Here is a 15,022-nt window from a genome sequence, read left to right as displayed (position 1 = left end):
TTCGTAGTTCAATTTATTTTTTCTAAAGTACCCTTTAATGAACCTTTTTCGAAAATAGGCCTAGATGAACGTTGTCCCCCCCGTAAAGCAATGAAAAATTACGCAACTTCGGCAACTTCGTACGCTACAACGTGATGCGAACCCGCTTTTAAATTTTGTGTGCTGGTAGATGTTCCTTTAATCTCTTGGAAAATATTAATTTCTTGTTATGCCTTGTTACGCTTAAGTATGAATAGTGATCCGTTGAAATAAAATACTTTGCCTCTTTTACGCAGAGATTAAATTAAGGTCAACTTCAGTGGCTCATGAAGAGGTCTGCCATATATACTTACAACTCATAATATACATCATCATTTATCCTTGCATTTTAAGCCATCCACTTCTCTATCTTGGCCCGCCATAAGCGGCGCGTCCAGGTTTAAAAGAGTTTGAGCTATCACAGGTGTCCCAAGCTCACGTCTCGAGGAAAAACGAAAGATTGTTTCTTGAAAGCGTCACGCGTTGAGTTACGCGGTGTTAAGTTACGCGTGGAACCGTTCAGAATTTGAATGCGTTTTAAAGAATAGTATAGGTAACAAAATGAAGTCCATTTAAAACACTTAATATTCCGAAATATGAACATTTTACCCTTAAGATTGTTAAAACTAACTCACTTCTTCTGTGTCCGTAATGCGATCCGTTGAACGGCGGTCACGCAAGATGTCAAGGCCAATCTTTCAGCTTTGCCAGGAATGTACGTAATGTACTGAATACATGACCTCGTGCGTGACAGCCATGGCCATCGGCTGTGACTGAAACTGTTACCATTTATGTCGAGATTCCTGGGCAGATTACAGTTTCGAATCTTTCTTAACCACGTCGGTTGTCTCGTGGGAACGAATTCGTCATCAAAGTGCAGGCTAGTTTTTACGTGATTAGATATGCGAGGGAAGGCGCGTGGTTTCCTTTCTAGTAAACACCTTAATTCGAATGTGAGCATAATGCTTTGGATTACACTCAGCACGTTTTTGCATGTTACAAGGATCATATATCCGCTTTACAAAAACATATTAATTGATCTATTCTTAAACTTAGGATCCCCGTTTCAATGCGCTAAGGTCCTTAGTTTTACTACACTTCCGAAGGAACGGCGACAGACTCCCCATTACAATCCACGTATGTATTCACGCTATCATGCTGCCACCAAGGAAGTTCACTCGACCGCGTCAGGATGCAAATGACTCACTTTTTGTTTTACGACCATGATGCAACGCAACCAGAGTGCGTACACCGCCTGATATTCACCAATCTCCATAGGATAGGATATGATAATTTACGATTCGCCCTTAATCTACCGCTTATAAGCGAATCTAATTATTCTCAAATTACCGCATACATGCGGATAAAGTAGGCCCTATTTACCTACCGAGATTAGATTACCGAGAACAAAAAAAAGGCCTGGTGCTAGAATGGATGGGTTTTGTAGGCGCCATTTTAAAATGCCTCCCCGTAAAGATTTTCGATCTACAAGGGCTTTTAAAGTTGTCAGTTTTAAAGCAGGAAAGGCAGTAAAAAAACAGAAAATTAATGTTCCTGGTAGATTAAATGTGCAAAAAACCGATGCATCGAGTTTCGCTTCAAATATCGATGTAACTAGGGACGAGCAGATCTCACAGTCGGCAGCTGAGGTCGATGTGGATAATTTTCCTGCAGACGCTAGTGTTTCAACAGGATCAAGAAAATGGCCCAAATTTCGTATTAAAAAAAAGCTCAGAGCCTACCACACCAGGAAATCTAGACTAGCCACATCTTGGCTGGATTTTCGGGAGCAGATCGTGACTGCTCTTCTTTCAAGAGAAGCAATGCCCTTGGGGAATTGTGTAATCCCTGGTTGCACGAATGATGCTCTTGGAAGATGCCTGGACTGTGGCCCTGCCATGTACCTGTGCGAAGAACACATACAGGTCGTTCATGCAGGAGGCAAATCTCTGCACAGACCACAGGCCTGGAAGGTTATAGACTATAGTTTTTTATTCCATTCGTTGTCAAACACACTCTTCTTTGACTTTTTCCTACACTGATTTTCATTTAAAGGCATATGTAACTGTTATTTAGAAAAGAAAACCTTCTTAAAATATTTAAAAATATTTTGAAAGGGGCAATTTTAGAATACCCTGCCACTTACTTGCATTTCTCTGAACGCTGTAGAACAAGGCAAATAAAAACAACAGCAACCATTCAAATTCAGTTATATGCAGTTATAAATGACTGGGTATGGTAAAATGTAGCCACTGAAAATAGGGTAGACTGCAACAATCATGTATTCTTTAATCTTTCACAGGAGGGGAGGTTCATTCCTTATAAGTTTCAACAAACTGTCTGGACAACACCTCACAACATTGATCATGGCTTATGTGCGTGATATTATAGCTATAAATGTACATGGTAAGCAAGGTACTTATTATAGTGACTAAACTCCCTAGGAAAATGGCTGGTATTTTGGAAAAAAGTGCTAGAGATCTTATAGATGATCCTAATAATGAACAGTGGGTTTAACAGCAAAACTTCAATTAGACAACTGAAAAATTTTCAGGAAGGTAATCAGTGGGTTATTAAAAAAAATATCACTTTTATTGTGAATTTTATCATGTGGTAAATGACTGCTGTCCTATCATCATTGTCATCATTATAATTATTGTGACTTGTATATTGTACGTTACAGTAGAATCTCGATGTAGCGAATTCTCAAATGACTGGCAAATGATTATGTTTGCTATATTGAGGTTTCATTACACCAAGGACTTTTTTATATATAGAGGTTTGTTAATCCAGGTTCTACTGTAATGGGATAAGTTTTTTTTTTCCTCTTTTTAGCTTAAATTATGCCACCAAAAAATATGCATTTCTCAGACATCTTTGGGATACAAAATTATTAATCACTTCATGCTTTGATTCGGTATTAGTAAGCAGTTGTTATAATTAGGAAAGCAAAAGCAAAGTGTTCCTTTTGTGACAATTAAAGTATACACTTCTTTTCTTTTTTGCTTCTTTCAACAGGACAGCAACATGCAATTAAATTGAAATGTTGTGAGCATGAACCTGAGGCAATAACCCTCATAAGAAATGGCTTCTGGCCATCCACCCCAAAACAGCCCCAAGTCGCCTTTGATATTCAGTTTATGACACTTCTGCAGTATGTCTTCCTTGAATGTAGAGTGTCATTAAAATCTATTCATCAGTCACTGCTATGGCTTTCTCCGGCATGTTCAAAAGTCTATGTAAGTACTTATTATTTGTATGCCATCTGTAATCATTAACATCAATTTCTTTTGTCAAATAAAGGTAAAACATTACTATTTGTATGGTTGTGTTGTGGCCAGAAATAAATTAGTTTAGCAGAAGTAATTGGTATTGTCAAGTAATTCATATTGTCATGATCGACCATTCATGGGTGAATTTCACTGATTTATAAATTATGTTGATTTATGTATGTATGTACTTACGTACGTCCCCACATAGTTACATACTTTCATTGTGATAAAAGAAACACTTTGCTATTTCTTTCCTCATAAGAACCCTGCTGCTTGAATCAAAACATGCCTCAAGTACTAAATATAAAAACCCAGAATGTATGTATGTACTACGTATATATGTATGCATGCATGCATGCATTATATTAATTGTGTTCTTGTTGTTTTAGGTTAAAGACATTTACCGTCTTCTCGTTGGTGAGTGCTTTGGTGAATTTCGATATCTGTCTAGTATGTTGAACAGCTTGAACCACTTCATTCCTTCTTTTGGCAGTGAACATGAGTGCCCTGCCTGCCCCAAGGTTTGTAGAAATTTTTAATTGCTTTTGCAGGACAATTATTGCCTTAATTATGTTGTTGGTGTCCTCTATTTTTCATCATCATCATCATCATCCTCATGTACCAGGTGTTTTACCTGGAAAGTTCATTAGGATGATGAATCATATAATATCTAAACATGTGGCAAATAATAAATTTAGAAACCCAGTTCTGTTACAACATAATACTCTGTTATCTTGGTCACCATGTGTTGTTATATAATATGATTGATTTATAATTTTTGTACAATATATATTTGGCTATTTTACTTTATTAATGTTCAGGAGAATGGAAGTATATTTGTTTCTGTGGATGCATTATTTGGATGTGTGAGAAAGAGCAGTGCAGGAACAAGTGGAAAAGCATCCAATTATGGAGAAGAACTCTTCATTAACCAAGATAAAGTAGATAAATTTTTATCTACTTACAATAAAACATCCACTAGCAAATCAATGGTAATTATCTTTGTATGTTATGTAACAACAAGTACCATATGTCCTTTTTTACAATCTCTTAAATACAAAAACACTTGATACAGTTGTTAAGTCCACAAATAATTTTAAATTTTTTGTTGTCATGCAAAATAAGCATGCATCCCTTTGACCTTATGGTAATCTTTTTTTTTTTTTGTCATCAGAATATAATCTATTTATAATTCATTTCTGTGACAATTATAACTCTGCCTAGGGTGGCTTTCTCTCTTCCTACTGAGGTGGTCCCGGAAGCCCACATAAAGGAGGAGGGTTTGTCAAGTTAGATTTCTTTCTTCTATAAATACCCATCAGATAGTCAGTAACATAATTCTTGGAAAGGTTGCATGTTGTTGATGTTTCTATTATGTCAGTATGACATGAAGTAGATGAGTACTAAAGTTTCTTTATATTTTCTGGTACTTTTTGTTTATGAGCTCTGCATGCCTTTCGTGTTGTATTTTGCAGGACCAAGCATGCAATCAGTTTCAAGCAGGAGCTAATCTGCGGTCCAAAATTAAATCCAAAAAGCTGGATGAAACTGCACTTTTTGGGGCTGCATGTCGACATGAAGTGCCATTAAAGTTCTTTAGCCTGAAGAGGGGAGAGGAGTATGTTTTCTTAGTACAAAGAAACATCTTGCTTAGGTTTTAAACGATGAAATTGCCTCAGATGTCATATATTTATGAATTCTTTCTTTGTTTTCTTATTTTATCACTGTTATGTAGGTCCTATTTGTTCCCATGAATTTTTTTGCATCTTTTCATTACCTTTGTATTTGGGATGTACAGGAGAGTTTTGATGATTTGCTTAGTTTAACTAGACATAATTGTTTTTTATTCAGAATTGGAAATGCAGTTTTTCTGTTAAAGTGGATCAAGGAAATGATTGCACAGAAAGACATTGAAGTTTTCTTTTTCTATGACATTGCATGCATTTTGCATGCACATCTGAAAGTAAGCAAATGGCTATATTAATATATTATCTCATCTTTATATTGGTAAGGACTGCGATGACTGGTCTAGTGAAGGGAAATGTGAATCACCATTTCTATGAGGGCTGCAGCCTCCATTTGAATTATTGCATTTGTGGCCCCTTAAGTGTAGGAGCCACTTCTTAGTGGTCATTGAGGAAAGTTCAATTGCTTGTGTACGTAGGGTCAATAGTTAACTAATACATTATTATATTACTTTACTACACTGATGTCACCTACAAGGTTGAAATGTATGCATCCTAATCAAAATGTATTTTTCATTTTAAGAACACCCGTCAGGAAAACTTGTTGACCAATGTCGTTGTTGCAATACCTTCATTTCATTGCTATGGACACAGGGTATCATGTCAGGTATACAAGAAACGTTTTAACTTAACTCCACTAAACTTTTTGTGTTTTCAAGTTTTCAAGGTGTTTTGTGTTTATAGGATATAAGTCTTTCAAATTTGTTGTAAATGGTGCATTTTAAACATACAAAGAAAATTTCCTATTTATTGCTAGTACATTTTATTATTATAAACATCTTCCCTTGGGTGTAAATTCAATTCATTGCAGGTAAACTATGCTGGGAGGAGATTGGAAGGTTTTGGTCTAAGTGACGGTGAGGTGATGGAACGACTGTGGTCATATGTAAGGCCAACAGGAAAAATCACCAAGGAGATGACTCCAGCCCATCGAGTGGACACCTTAACAGACTTTCTCATTCATTATGCAAAGAAGTCTATTGCAAATATTGGTATATTTATTCGTTTTTTACTGTTAATTTGTTTCTGATGACAAAAGCAGTTCATGAGTAGAAGTAAAGTTTTGTTTTCGAGGTCCCTTTCAAAAGTGATTGAACGGTATGACTTTCTTTCAGGAGAACGTCTTTGTGATCACTTAAAGAGAGCAAGGGAGGTGAGAGCAGAAACGGAGGATCAACTGGCTTTACTTATTCGAAAGCTTGCTGAAACAGGTTCAGTGTTGATCTTATACCAACTGTAAGGCTCCTATCTGACCAACCATCTTCATGCCATAAACTACGTTTTTTTGTATATGCTAGTTGCTGATTCTACACTCTGGAGGTATTTTGATTTTTAACTCCCTTCTTTCATTTATTATATTTATATTGTACATACAAAGGTAAAAAAGTGGAAGATAGCACTATTGAGGAGTGGACCTTGGCAGAAAAAGAATCTGTCATGAAGGAGACAAATGAAGAAAAACCTGGTTGGTGTCAATTAATCTAAACCATCCTTTTTGAATTAGTAACTTTATTCCATATTAAGAAATGGGTTCAGCCTGTGATCACACCAATACTTATATTTGAGCTCCATCGAAGTAAATGTAACTCTATTTCACGCACTACGTGATCAACTGATCATTAATGCTTGAAAATCGATTTACATTTACTTTCTGACTGCATGCATACATGTGTACATCATTATCTCATACTTTTTATCACCACATCAACACAGATCTATCGGCTACAGTGGCATACCAAGAAAAACTGAAAAAGTACTACACCGTGAGGTAATAAGTTGACTCGTTAAACATATAAAAGAGAAATTAAAGAATCTTTTTTTCCAACCCTGGGCAAACCCAATCTTTGCAAGACAGTCGACACCAAGATTTTGTTTCATAATTTTAACACACGACCAGGTTTTGTTCCTAGTGATAATATAACATGTCTTGTGATCCAGTTTAATGTTTTGTTCTAATTATTGTAATGATCTGTTTACATTTTAGAACCAGTCTTCAAGAATGTACGTCAGGATCAGATACATGGAAAATCTTGACAAAGGAACTAAGCCGGTACGTTTTTAACCTTGCAGCGTTATGGTATCGTCACGTAATGAAGTTCTATGTTTCGTTATATTATTTAACGCCCTTAAAGTAGGTTTCTTTCTTGTTAATCTAGTTTGGACGAGGAACTTAAGAACATGGAAAATGGACAGTGTCGATGGTCTCCAGACAGCAGCATGTACCAAAGTTACATTCGGTGTCTCGAGGATAAGCGACGGAAGAATCTTCTGCTGACAATGCATGGAAAGTGTACAGAACGGTGGTTTCTTTTGCAGCTGATGAAAAAGTATGCAGGTAATCAAGTACGCATTTTACAAATTGGTATAGAATACAGAAACGTATCAAAATCAAGTGCCCAGAACAACGAGACAAGCAATCGACGATGCCTTGGAATCAGAATTCTCTAACTGCGACTCTGATGGTTGATAAAACGCCAGTATAGATTATTAATACAACGTAACGTTTACATCGTTAATCGTAAGATGTAGCAGTTTTGCCTGAAAACAACAGAACAATGATTACTCTCCCTAAACAACTCAACTGTCTCATTGGATGTGTTTAATCACTGATGTTTTAAATCATATACTTAGCAATCTTTTCCCTGGCCTTCCGTCAGTTGTAAGTTATTTCTCTACTCCCTGTACATGAAAGGCAGTTAATGCTATCAAATTTCAACACAAGTAAACAAATTATAGTAAATGAGAGAAGTGGCGATAGGGTATGTCGCAACCACCACTACATTTGTAAGAAAAAAAGGAAGAATCTTTTTTGTGTCTGTTGTTTTTAGATGGCCAAGCCGTGGCAAAGAAATTGTGCGGTCAAATCACAAAAACAACGAACGCTGTGAAACAATTTATAAAGCAGTACGAGCGAGGAGATGCAGCATCACGTGGATGTACATACCCTTCAAAGGTCAATCTCGTGGAGGCGTTGGATGTCAGTTCCTCCTTGTGGGCTACCCTTGATGATTCCAATCTATTCGTCGGTGTGCCGTACTGCATAAAACGGCAAATTATTGATTTTAAGCACATGATCAAACGATGCACTGAGGAAGAAGTTTTAGTGAAGGATGAAATCACGAGAGTAGCGATGTTTTATCAACGTAAACTAGGAGTCCTAGACAGCTGGTCTAAGAAACTAGCTGCAACAGACTCGGCGGATTATCGTAGTCGTGGATTGTTAGCACTTGTACTTTCTAAACGAGATGAGACTGAGGCCTTTACTCTTCACCTGCAAGATCTTTTGCTCGAGATATTAGCGATGATGAAGAGGTACGAGGTGACGGAATTTTGTCTGACCCAGTTGGAGAAGCGGAAGGCGTTGATTCCAACGATGGTGGGAATCGTGATACTACTGACGCCCACGATGATTATGAGGATGATGATTACGATAATCAAAATAGTTCCATCCTAGAATTGGAGGAACAAGGTGTCCTGGAAGATCTCCTTTCGGTCCTTAATACTGAATACGGGTGCGACGATGTCTCGGACTCAGAATTCTCTGATTGCGACTCTGATGACCCATAAAATGCCAGAACATTTTATGATTTAATGTCTACATCTTCAATCATTAGATGTAGCAGTTTTTACCTGCAAAAAAGGAATGATTGGTCTCTCGTAACATTTCAACTGTCTCATTGCATGCCCGTCTCCATAACTTCCATAAATCAATTTGTGAATACATTTAATTATCTTAGCATTGCATTCACTTTGTTTAACTAGTTACAATAGTACCCAATAAATAATTTCTTCGAGCAAAAGTTGCCAAATAGACATGGAACACCGACGTAGTTAAGTGGTATCAGCATGGCGATGAACGGACCTGCTATTTCTTTCAACTTGAAGCAGCCTTTGTATTGATATTAAACGATAAAGCACTGATCCCTCTTTCTTTTCAATTATCTTGTAATTCACTAGCCAATACATGATTACCATGAATGACCCTAGTTGAGCGGTTTTCATTGAAACATGAAACAACCTCTAAAAATTTGTAAAAAATAGACATATTTAAAAAATGAAAACAGTGGAATTAGTGCAACAGTATCTAATTATTTAGTATTTCACGGTTTACTGAAAAGCGCTCTGTACTCCTAACGTCTCTCTGCGGCCTGCAAAAAAGCAAACAACAAAGATGAGGGTTCGTCACTGGTTCCCGTAAAAATCCCTCTCAAAAAACCAGTGACTGAGGTTACAACTTCGTGCTTTCATCGGTTGCTTGGTGTTTGATACTCTAATAAAGTACCTCCCATATTTATTCCTAAAAGTGCTTGAAATTTTACATACTGAAAACGCACCATTGTTTTCAGTGCACACTACCTTGGAGGAATTTAATAACGCAACAATTACCGGTCATTTTGAATTTGTTTGAAAGGAAAATTCGGTCAGGGAATCACGCGATTAACGTGACGCCATCGTTTACGAGAAGCTCCATTTTCAAAATGTTCTCCGTTTAAAAGCGCATTTTCGAAGAGCTTCGTTTTCGTGACGGACTAGTGTGGATGGTAGCCCTAGCCGTGGAAGTAAAGCTGTGTTTAAACATTTATCCGCTAAGTGTAGACGCTGCCTTAGAGAAAATATTGTAGCCTCGCGAAATTATAATAATACCTTTATTTAAACACGATATGTTTCAAATTAAGCTGAACAGGTTGTGGGGTCGGGTGTAAATCAAATAAACTAAAGCACTAAAATAAATACATTAGCGTCTGCTAACAAGGCATTGACCAACCCAAACTACATTGAATTCAGTCACTAAAACAACCCAGTTTTGCATTTGAACTGAAACTAAGGTTTAAAATCGAGGTGTACAGTGGATGTCTAGATATGCCATATATCGCTTATTAGACTGCATTCACTAAATTAACTCCCGTTTTTGGGTTGAACTCAAATAAATTTAAAGCTAAATTCGGGATGCATAGTCAATCTCTAGATATGCCATATAAAGCTTGCTAGACTGCATTCACTAAACTAACCAGTTTTTCCGTTGAACTCAAAGAGGTAAAATCGGGGTGCACAGTCGATCTGTAGATATGCCATATAACGCTTGCTAGAGTGCAATCAATAATATAATATATACAAACCCCTTTTTTCGGTTGAACTCAAAGAAAGGTAAAATTGGGGTGCACAGTCGATCTCTAGATAACGCTTGCTCTAGTCTAACGCTTGCAAGACAGCAATCAATAAATTAACTCCGTTTTTCGGTTGAACTCAGAGAAAAGTAAAATCGGGATGCACAGCCGATCTCTGGATAAGCCATGTAACGCTTTCTAGGCTGCAATCAATAATATAACCTCGTTTTTCGGTTGAACTCGAATAAATCGGGATGCACTGAGTCAATATCTAGATATGCCATATATCGCTTGCTAGACTGCAATCAATAAATTATTCTCTGTTTTTCGGTTGAACTCAAATAAATTAAAGGGTAAAATCGTAATGCACTGAGTCGATATGTAGATATGCCATATAACGCTTGCTAGACTGCAATCAATGAGTTAACCCCGTGTTTCGGTTGAAATCAGAGAAAAGTAAACTCAGGATGCACAGTCGATCTCTGGATAAGCCATGTAACGCTTACTAGACTGCAATCAATAATATAACCCCGTATTTCGGTTGAACTCAAATAAATTAAAGGGTAAAATCGGGATGCACTGAGTCGATCTCTAGATATGCCATATAACGCTTTCTAGACTGCAACCAATAGACTAACCCCGTTTTTCGGTTGAACTCACATAAATTAAAGGGTAAAATCGGGATGCGCTGAGTCAATCTCTAGATATGCCATATAACGCTTTCTAGACTGCAACCAATAGATTAACCCCGTTTTTCGGTTGAACTCACATAAATTAAAGGGTAAAATCGGGATGCGCTGAGTCAATCTCTAGATATGCCATATAACGCTTTCTAGACTGCAACCAATAGATTAACCCCGTTTTTCGGTTGAACTCACATAAATTAAAGGGTAAAATCGGGATGCGCTGAGTCAATCTCTAGATATGCCATATAACGCTTTCTAGACTGCAACCAATAGATTAACCCCGTTTTTCGGTTGAACTCACATAAATTAAAGGGTAAAATCGGGATGCGCTGAGTCAATCTCTAGATATGCCATATAACGCTTTCTAGACTGCAATCAATAAATTAACTCCGTTTTTCGGTTGAGCTCAAATAAATTAAAGGGTAAAATCGGGATGCAGTGAGTCGATATCTAGATATGCCATATAACGCTTTCTAGACTGCTATCAATAAATTATCCCCGTTTTTCGGTTGAACTGAAATAAATTAAAGGGTAAAATCGGGATGCACTGAGTCGATCTCTAGATATGCCATATATCGCTTGCTAGACTGCAATCAATAAATTATTCTCTGTTTTTCAGTTGAACTCAAATAAATTAAAGGGTAAAATCGGGATGCACTGAGTCGATATCTAGATATGGCATATAACGCTTTCTAGACTGCAATCAATAAATTATCCCCGTTATTCGGTTGAACTGAAATAAATTAAAGGGTAAAATCGGGATGCGCTGAGTCGATCTCTAGATATGCCATATAACGCTTGGTAAACTGCAATCAATAAATTAAGTTCGTTTTTCGGTTGAACTGAAATAAATTAAAGGGTAAAATCGGGATGCACTGAGTCGATCTCTAGATATGCCATATATCGCTTGCTAGACTACAATCAATAAATTAATCTCTGTTTTTCGGTTGAACTCAAATAAATTAAATTAAAGGGTAAAATCGGGATGCACTGAGTCGATATCTAGATATGGCATATAACGCTTTCTAGACTGCAATCAATAAATTATCCCCGTTTTTCGGTTGAACAGAAATAAATTAAAGGGTAAAATCGGGATGCGCTGAGTCGATCTCTAGATATGCCATATATCGCTTGCTAGACTGCAATCAATAAATTATTCTCTGTTTTTCAGTTGAACTCAAATAAATTAAAGGGTAAAATCGGGATGCACTGAGTCGATATCTAGATATGGCATATAACGCTTTCTAGACTGCAATCAATAAATTATCCCCGTTATTCGGTTGAACTGAAATAAATTAAAGGGTAAAATCGGGATGCGCTGAGTCGATCTCTAGATATGCCATATAACGCTTGGTAAACTGCAATCAATAAATTAAGTCCGTTTTTCGGTTGAACTGAAATAAATTAAAGGGTAAAATCGGGATGCACTGAGTCGATCTCTAGATATGCCATATATCGCTTGCTAGACTACAATCAATAAATTAATCTCTGTTTTTCGGTTGAACTCAAATAAATTAAATTAAAGGGTAACATCGGGATGCACTGAGTCGATATCTAGATATGGCATATAACGCTTTCTAGACTGCAATCAATAAATTATCCCCGTTTTTCGGTTGAACTCAAATAAATTAAAGGATAACATCGGGATGCACAGAGTAGATCTCTAGATACGCCATATAACGCTTTCTAGACTGCAATCAATAATATAACCGCGTTTTGCGGTTAAACTCGAATAAATTAAAGGGTAAAATAAGGATGCACTGAGTCAATCTCTAGATAGGCCATATAACGCTTGCTAGACTGCAATCATTAAATTAACCCCGTTTTTCGTGCAATGAAAGTAATCGGGGTGCAGAGTCGATCTCTGGATATGCCATATAAAGGCTGCTACATTAGATTCACAAAAATAACTCCGTTTTTGGTGGAATTAAGGTCATTGGGGTGCACAGTGAAGAGTTCAGCTATCAGGTTTTTCTTTGTTTTAATTAAGCTCTGTTTTTGTTGATTCTGCCAGGCTTAAGACTAGCCGCCCCCCTTCCCCTTTGCCTTTCAGCGTTAACTATTTGACGGCTTTTCGAATGATAAGCAGCGCCGTTCCGTACATTTTCTTTGCTTCTCATGCAAGTTTGATTGCAGGATTTCACATCACATTGCTCTATCAACCAATGAAATGAAACGAAACAGGGGTTTGTTATGGGCTTAACCTCATCCAAGTCGTCCGCTTTGCACGTTTCATATGATTATTTGTTTTTCAGCGTCACTTTCCATGAAATAGGGACTTTAAGCAACCACGATGGCGACGGCAACGAGGGCGTGGAAAAACAAGAGATCTAATTGGCGGTACAATAGCTCAGCACGTGCATTCAGGAACTTTGTACATTTCTTAGCCGTCCTATGCAAAACAACAAAGTGACATCGCCAAAATTTGCGTCGTCTGCGAGCTGAAACCGCGACGGCAAATATTTTAGTTGCCATTTGGAACTCAATGCTACTGTTATACCTCATACTGAAGTTGAGCTGTGGCGCCGTATAAGACAGTAGGCTCGTGCAGCTATATTTGAAATTCTAAGAGTAGAAATTCATTTTTTAATCGAAGTCTTCCTTGGCGTTGCCGTCCTGACTGCTTAAGGTCCCTAATGTTTCAGATATAGCCCTCGCAAATTCAAACACGACTGTGTCAAATAAGTTCATTAGTAAAGACACGCAAAACAATAAAAAAAGTCAACTTATTTATGTGATCTCATCGTCTCAGCAAGTAGTTCAGGACTTTCACATAAAAAAATCTTTATTGTCAAAAATACTAATATTTTATTAATATAATGAAATGAAAGAAATAAGTATCCCAAATAACTATTTTTGTTTTGAAAAAAGGTCATCCGATAGTTTACATAATTAGTTACTCTCTTCTCTAAATCATAGTTACTTATTTACACTCGATTTATGCTGCTGACATCGCTAATTTCCTTTCGTGCACAAAAAGGAGTGAATAGGAGTTAGTTTAAGTTTTGAACGACTAGTAGATTTATACTAAAACTATTAGATTATTCGCTCTCGATTTCCATGCGTGATAGTTGACTTGGGTTGCACCTTCGTGAACTCTAGGTGGTTAGCAGCCAATCTCTAGAAGCACAGGTATCAATGGTGGAAGGAACAAATGCTGGTGGACGAACAAAAGGAGCTAAGGGGCCGAGCATTTAACTTTTGAGGGGGGGAATGGGTGATTTTGAAAATTTCCTGCAAACGCTTGTTGGAAGACAAAAACTGCATGCAGCCCAAATGTAACAGAAAAAATTTACCAAAAAATCGGAAAAAATATCCTGGACAGCAGATTGCTAGAAAAAAAATTTCTTGATGACCAGAAATCACCCGCTTCCCCCACCCGTCAAAAGTCAAATGGTCGGCCCCTAATGAAATATCTATTGTTTACGTCCACCAACATGGCGGCATTGACGTTACGTGCAAACCACCCATAGTGCGATAGAAATCTCGAGCTCATAAATCAGGCTAATTGTAAAATAGAACTTGGGGTAGGGTTTCATAACAAAAAGGCGGGCGCTTCTTCACGTTTGTTAAGAGTTATCGGTGTCTGTAATCTAGATTTGGATAATACTGTTGTTACGATTTGAACGTCGGTCCAGTAGCTTCGAGGGCATATACGCTAGTTTTAAGAACATCAAACTTCTAAGGGCCAACTATCAGACCGATAGTTCCGAGACAAATACACTCTGTTGTTTTCATTGTTCCCCACTAAATTTTCTTACGCGCGCTAATTCAAAAATAACACGTCAATTGAATTATTTTCAAGATTTTGAGATGAAAGCCAAGTATAAAATTGGAAAAAGAAAGCAGACGAACTACCTAACTACTTTTAAGTTGTTTATTTTCTACGAAACCGCTTATTTACAGGAAATTTTCACGCATGACTACTATCCATACGGGTATTTTCAGCAGACGCACTGACAGTAGCCTTCCGCAGACGAACACTATCGCGTCACATAATCAAGTTAAACCAACAAGGATCGAAGAAAATTTAGTGGTGAACTATAACCTGTGATAGTTGATCATAGTTTCCCTCATCAACCATCACGCGATGGAATCTCGAGCGTTTTTTTTTAGAAAGCAGTGGGAGAACCAATCAGATTCAGGGAATTCCAATACAACACAGCTGAGTTTCTACTGAAACATAGTTACATTAC

General features: G+C 37.3%; 1 protein-coding gene and 1 pseudogene across 7 annotated transcripts in view; one reads left to right on the top strand and one right to left on the bottom strand.

Annotated features, from left to right (window-relative positions):
- The window catches only part of LOC148721943 (uncharacterized), a 547,091-nt pseudogene that overhangs the window by 501,805 nt on the left and 30,264 nt on the right, over positions 1 to 15,022 (bottom strand). The window lies entirely within an intron of this gene.
- Positions 1,731 to 9,108, top strand: LOC148721950 (uncharacterized). 6 transcript variants are annotated; one of them, XM_088736058.1, is made up of 15 exons: positions 1,731 to 1,991; positions 2,321 to 2,424; positions 3,037 to 3,257; positions 3,680 to 3,811; positions 4,112 to 4,282; positions 4,766 to 4,908; positions 5,142 to 5,253; positions 5,559 to 5,642; positions 5,847 to 6,027; positions 6,151 to 6,246; positions 6,414 to 6,500; positions 6,749 to 6,803; positions 7,020 to 7,085; positions 7,192 to 7,370; positions 7,864 to 9,108. In XM_088736058.1, the coding sequence occupies exons 1-15, from the start codon at positions 1,879 to 1,881 to the stop codon at positions 8,487 to 8,489; spliced, it is 2,370 nt and encodes a 789-aa protein (XP_088592184.1). In that variant the 5' UTR covers positions 1,731 to 1,878; the 3' UTR covers positions 8,490 to 9,108. The 6 variants fall into 6 exon arrangements, with proteins under 6 accessions (XP_088592184.1, XP_088592185.1, XP_088592188.1 ...); XM_088736059.1 differs by lacking the exon at positions 6,414 to 6,500; XM_088736062.1 differs by lacking the exon at positions 7,192 to 7,370 and having other exon boundaries at positions 7,864 to 8,183.

This window comes from Stylophora pistillata, chromosome 10 (genome assembly GCF_964205215.1).
Source record: "Stylophora pistillata chromosome 10, jaStyPist1.2, whole genome shotgun sequence".
Classification (NCBI taxonomy): Eukaryota; Metazoa; Cnidaria; class Anthozoa; order Scleractinia; family Pocilloporidae; genus Stylophora; species Stylophora pistillata.
This window is presented reverse-complemented; position numbering and strand designations above follow the sequence as displayed.

Coding starts and splice junctions, on each gene's coding strand:
- LOC148721950 (XM_088736058.1), top strand. CDS start 1,879: ATGATGCTCTTGGAAGATGCCTGGACTGTGGCCCTGCCATGTACCTGT. Junction 5,254..5,558: donor TTTTGCATGCACATCTGAAA/GTAAGCAAATGG, acceptor TTTCATTTTAAG/AACACCCGTCAGGAAAACTT. Junction 5,643..5,846: donor GACACAGGGTATCATGTCAG/GTATACAAGAAA, acceptor AATTCATTGCAG/GTAAACTATGCTGGGAGGAG.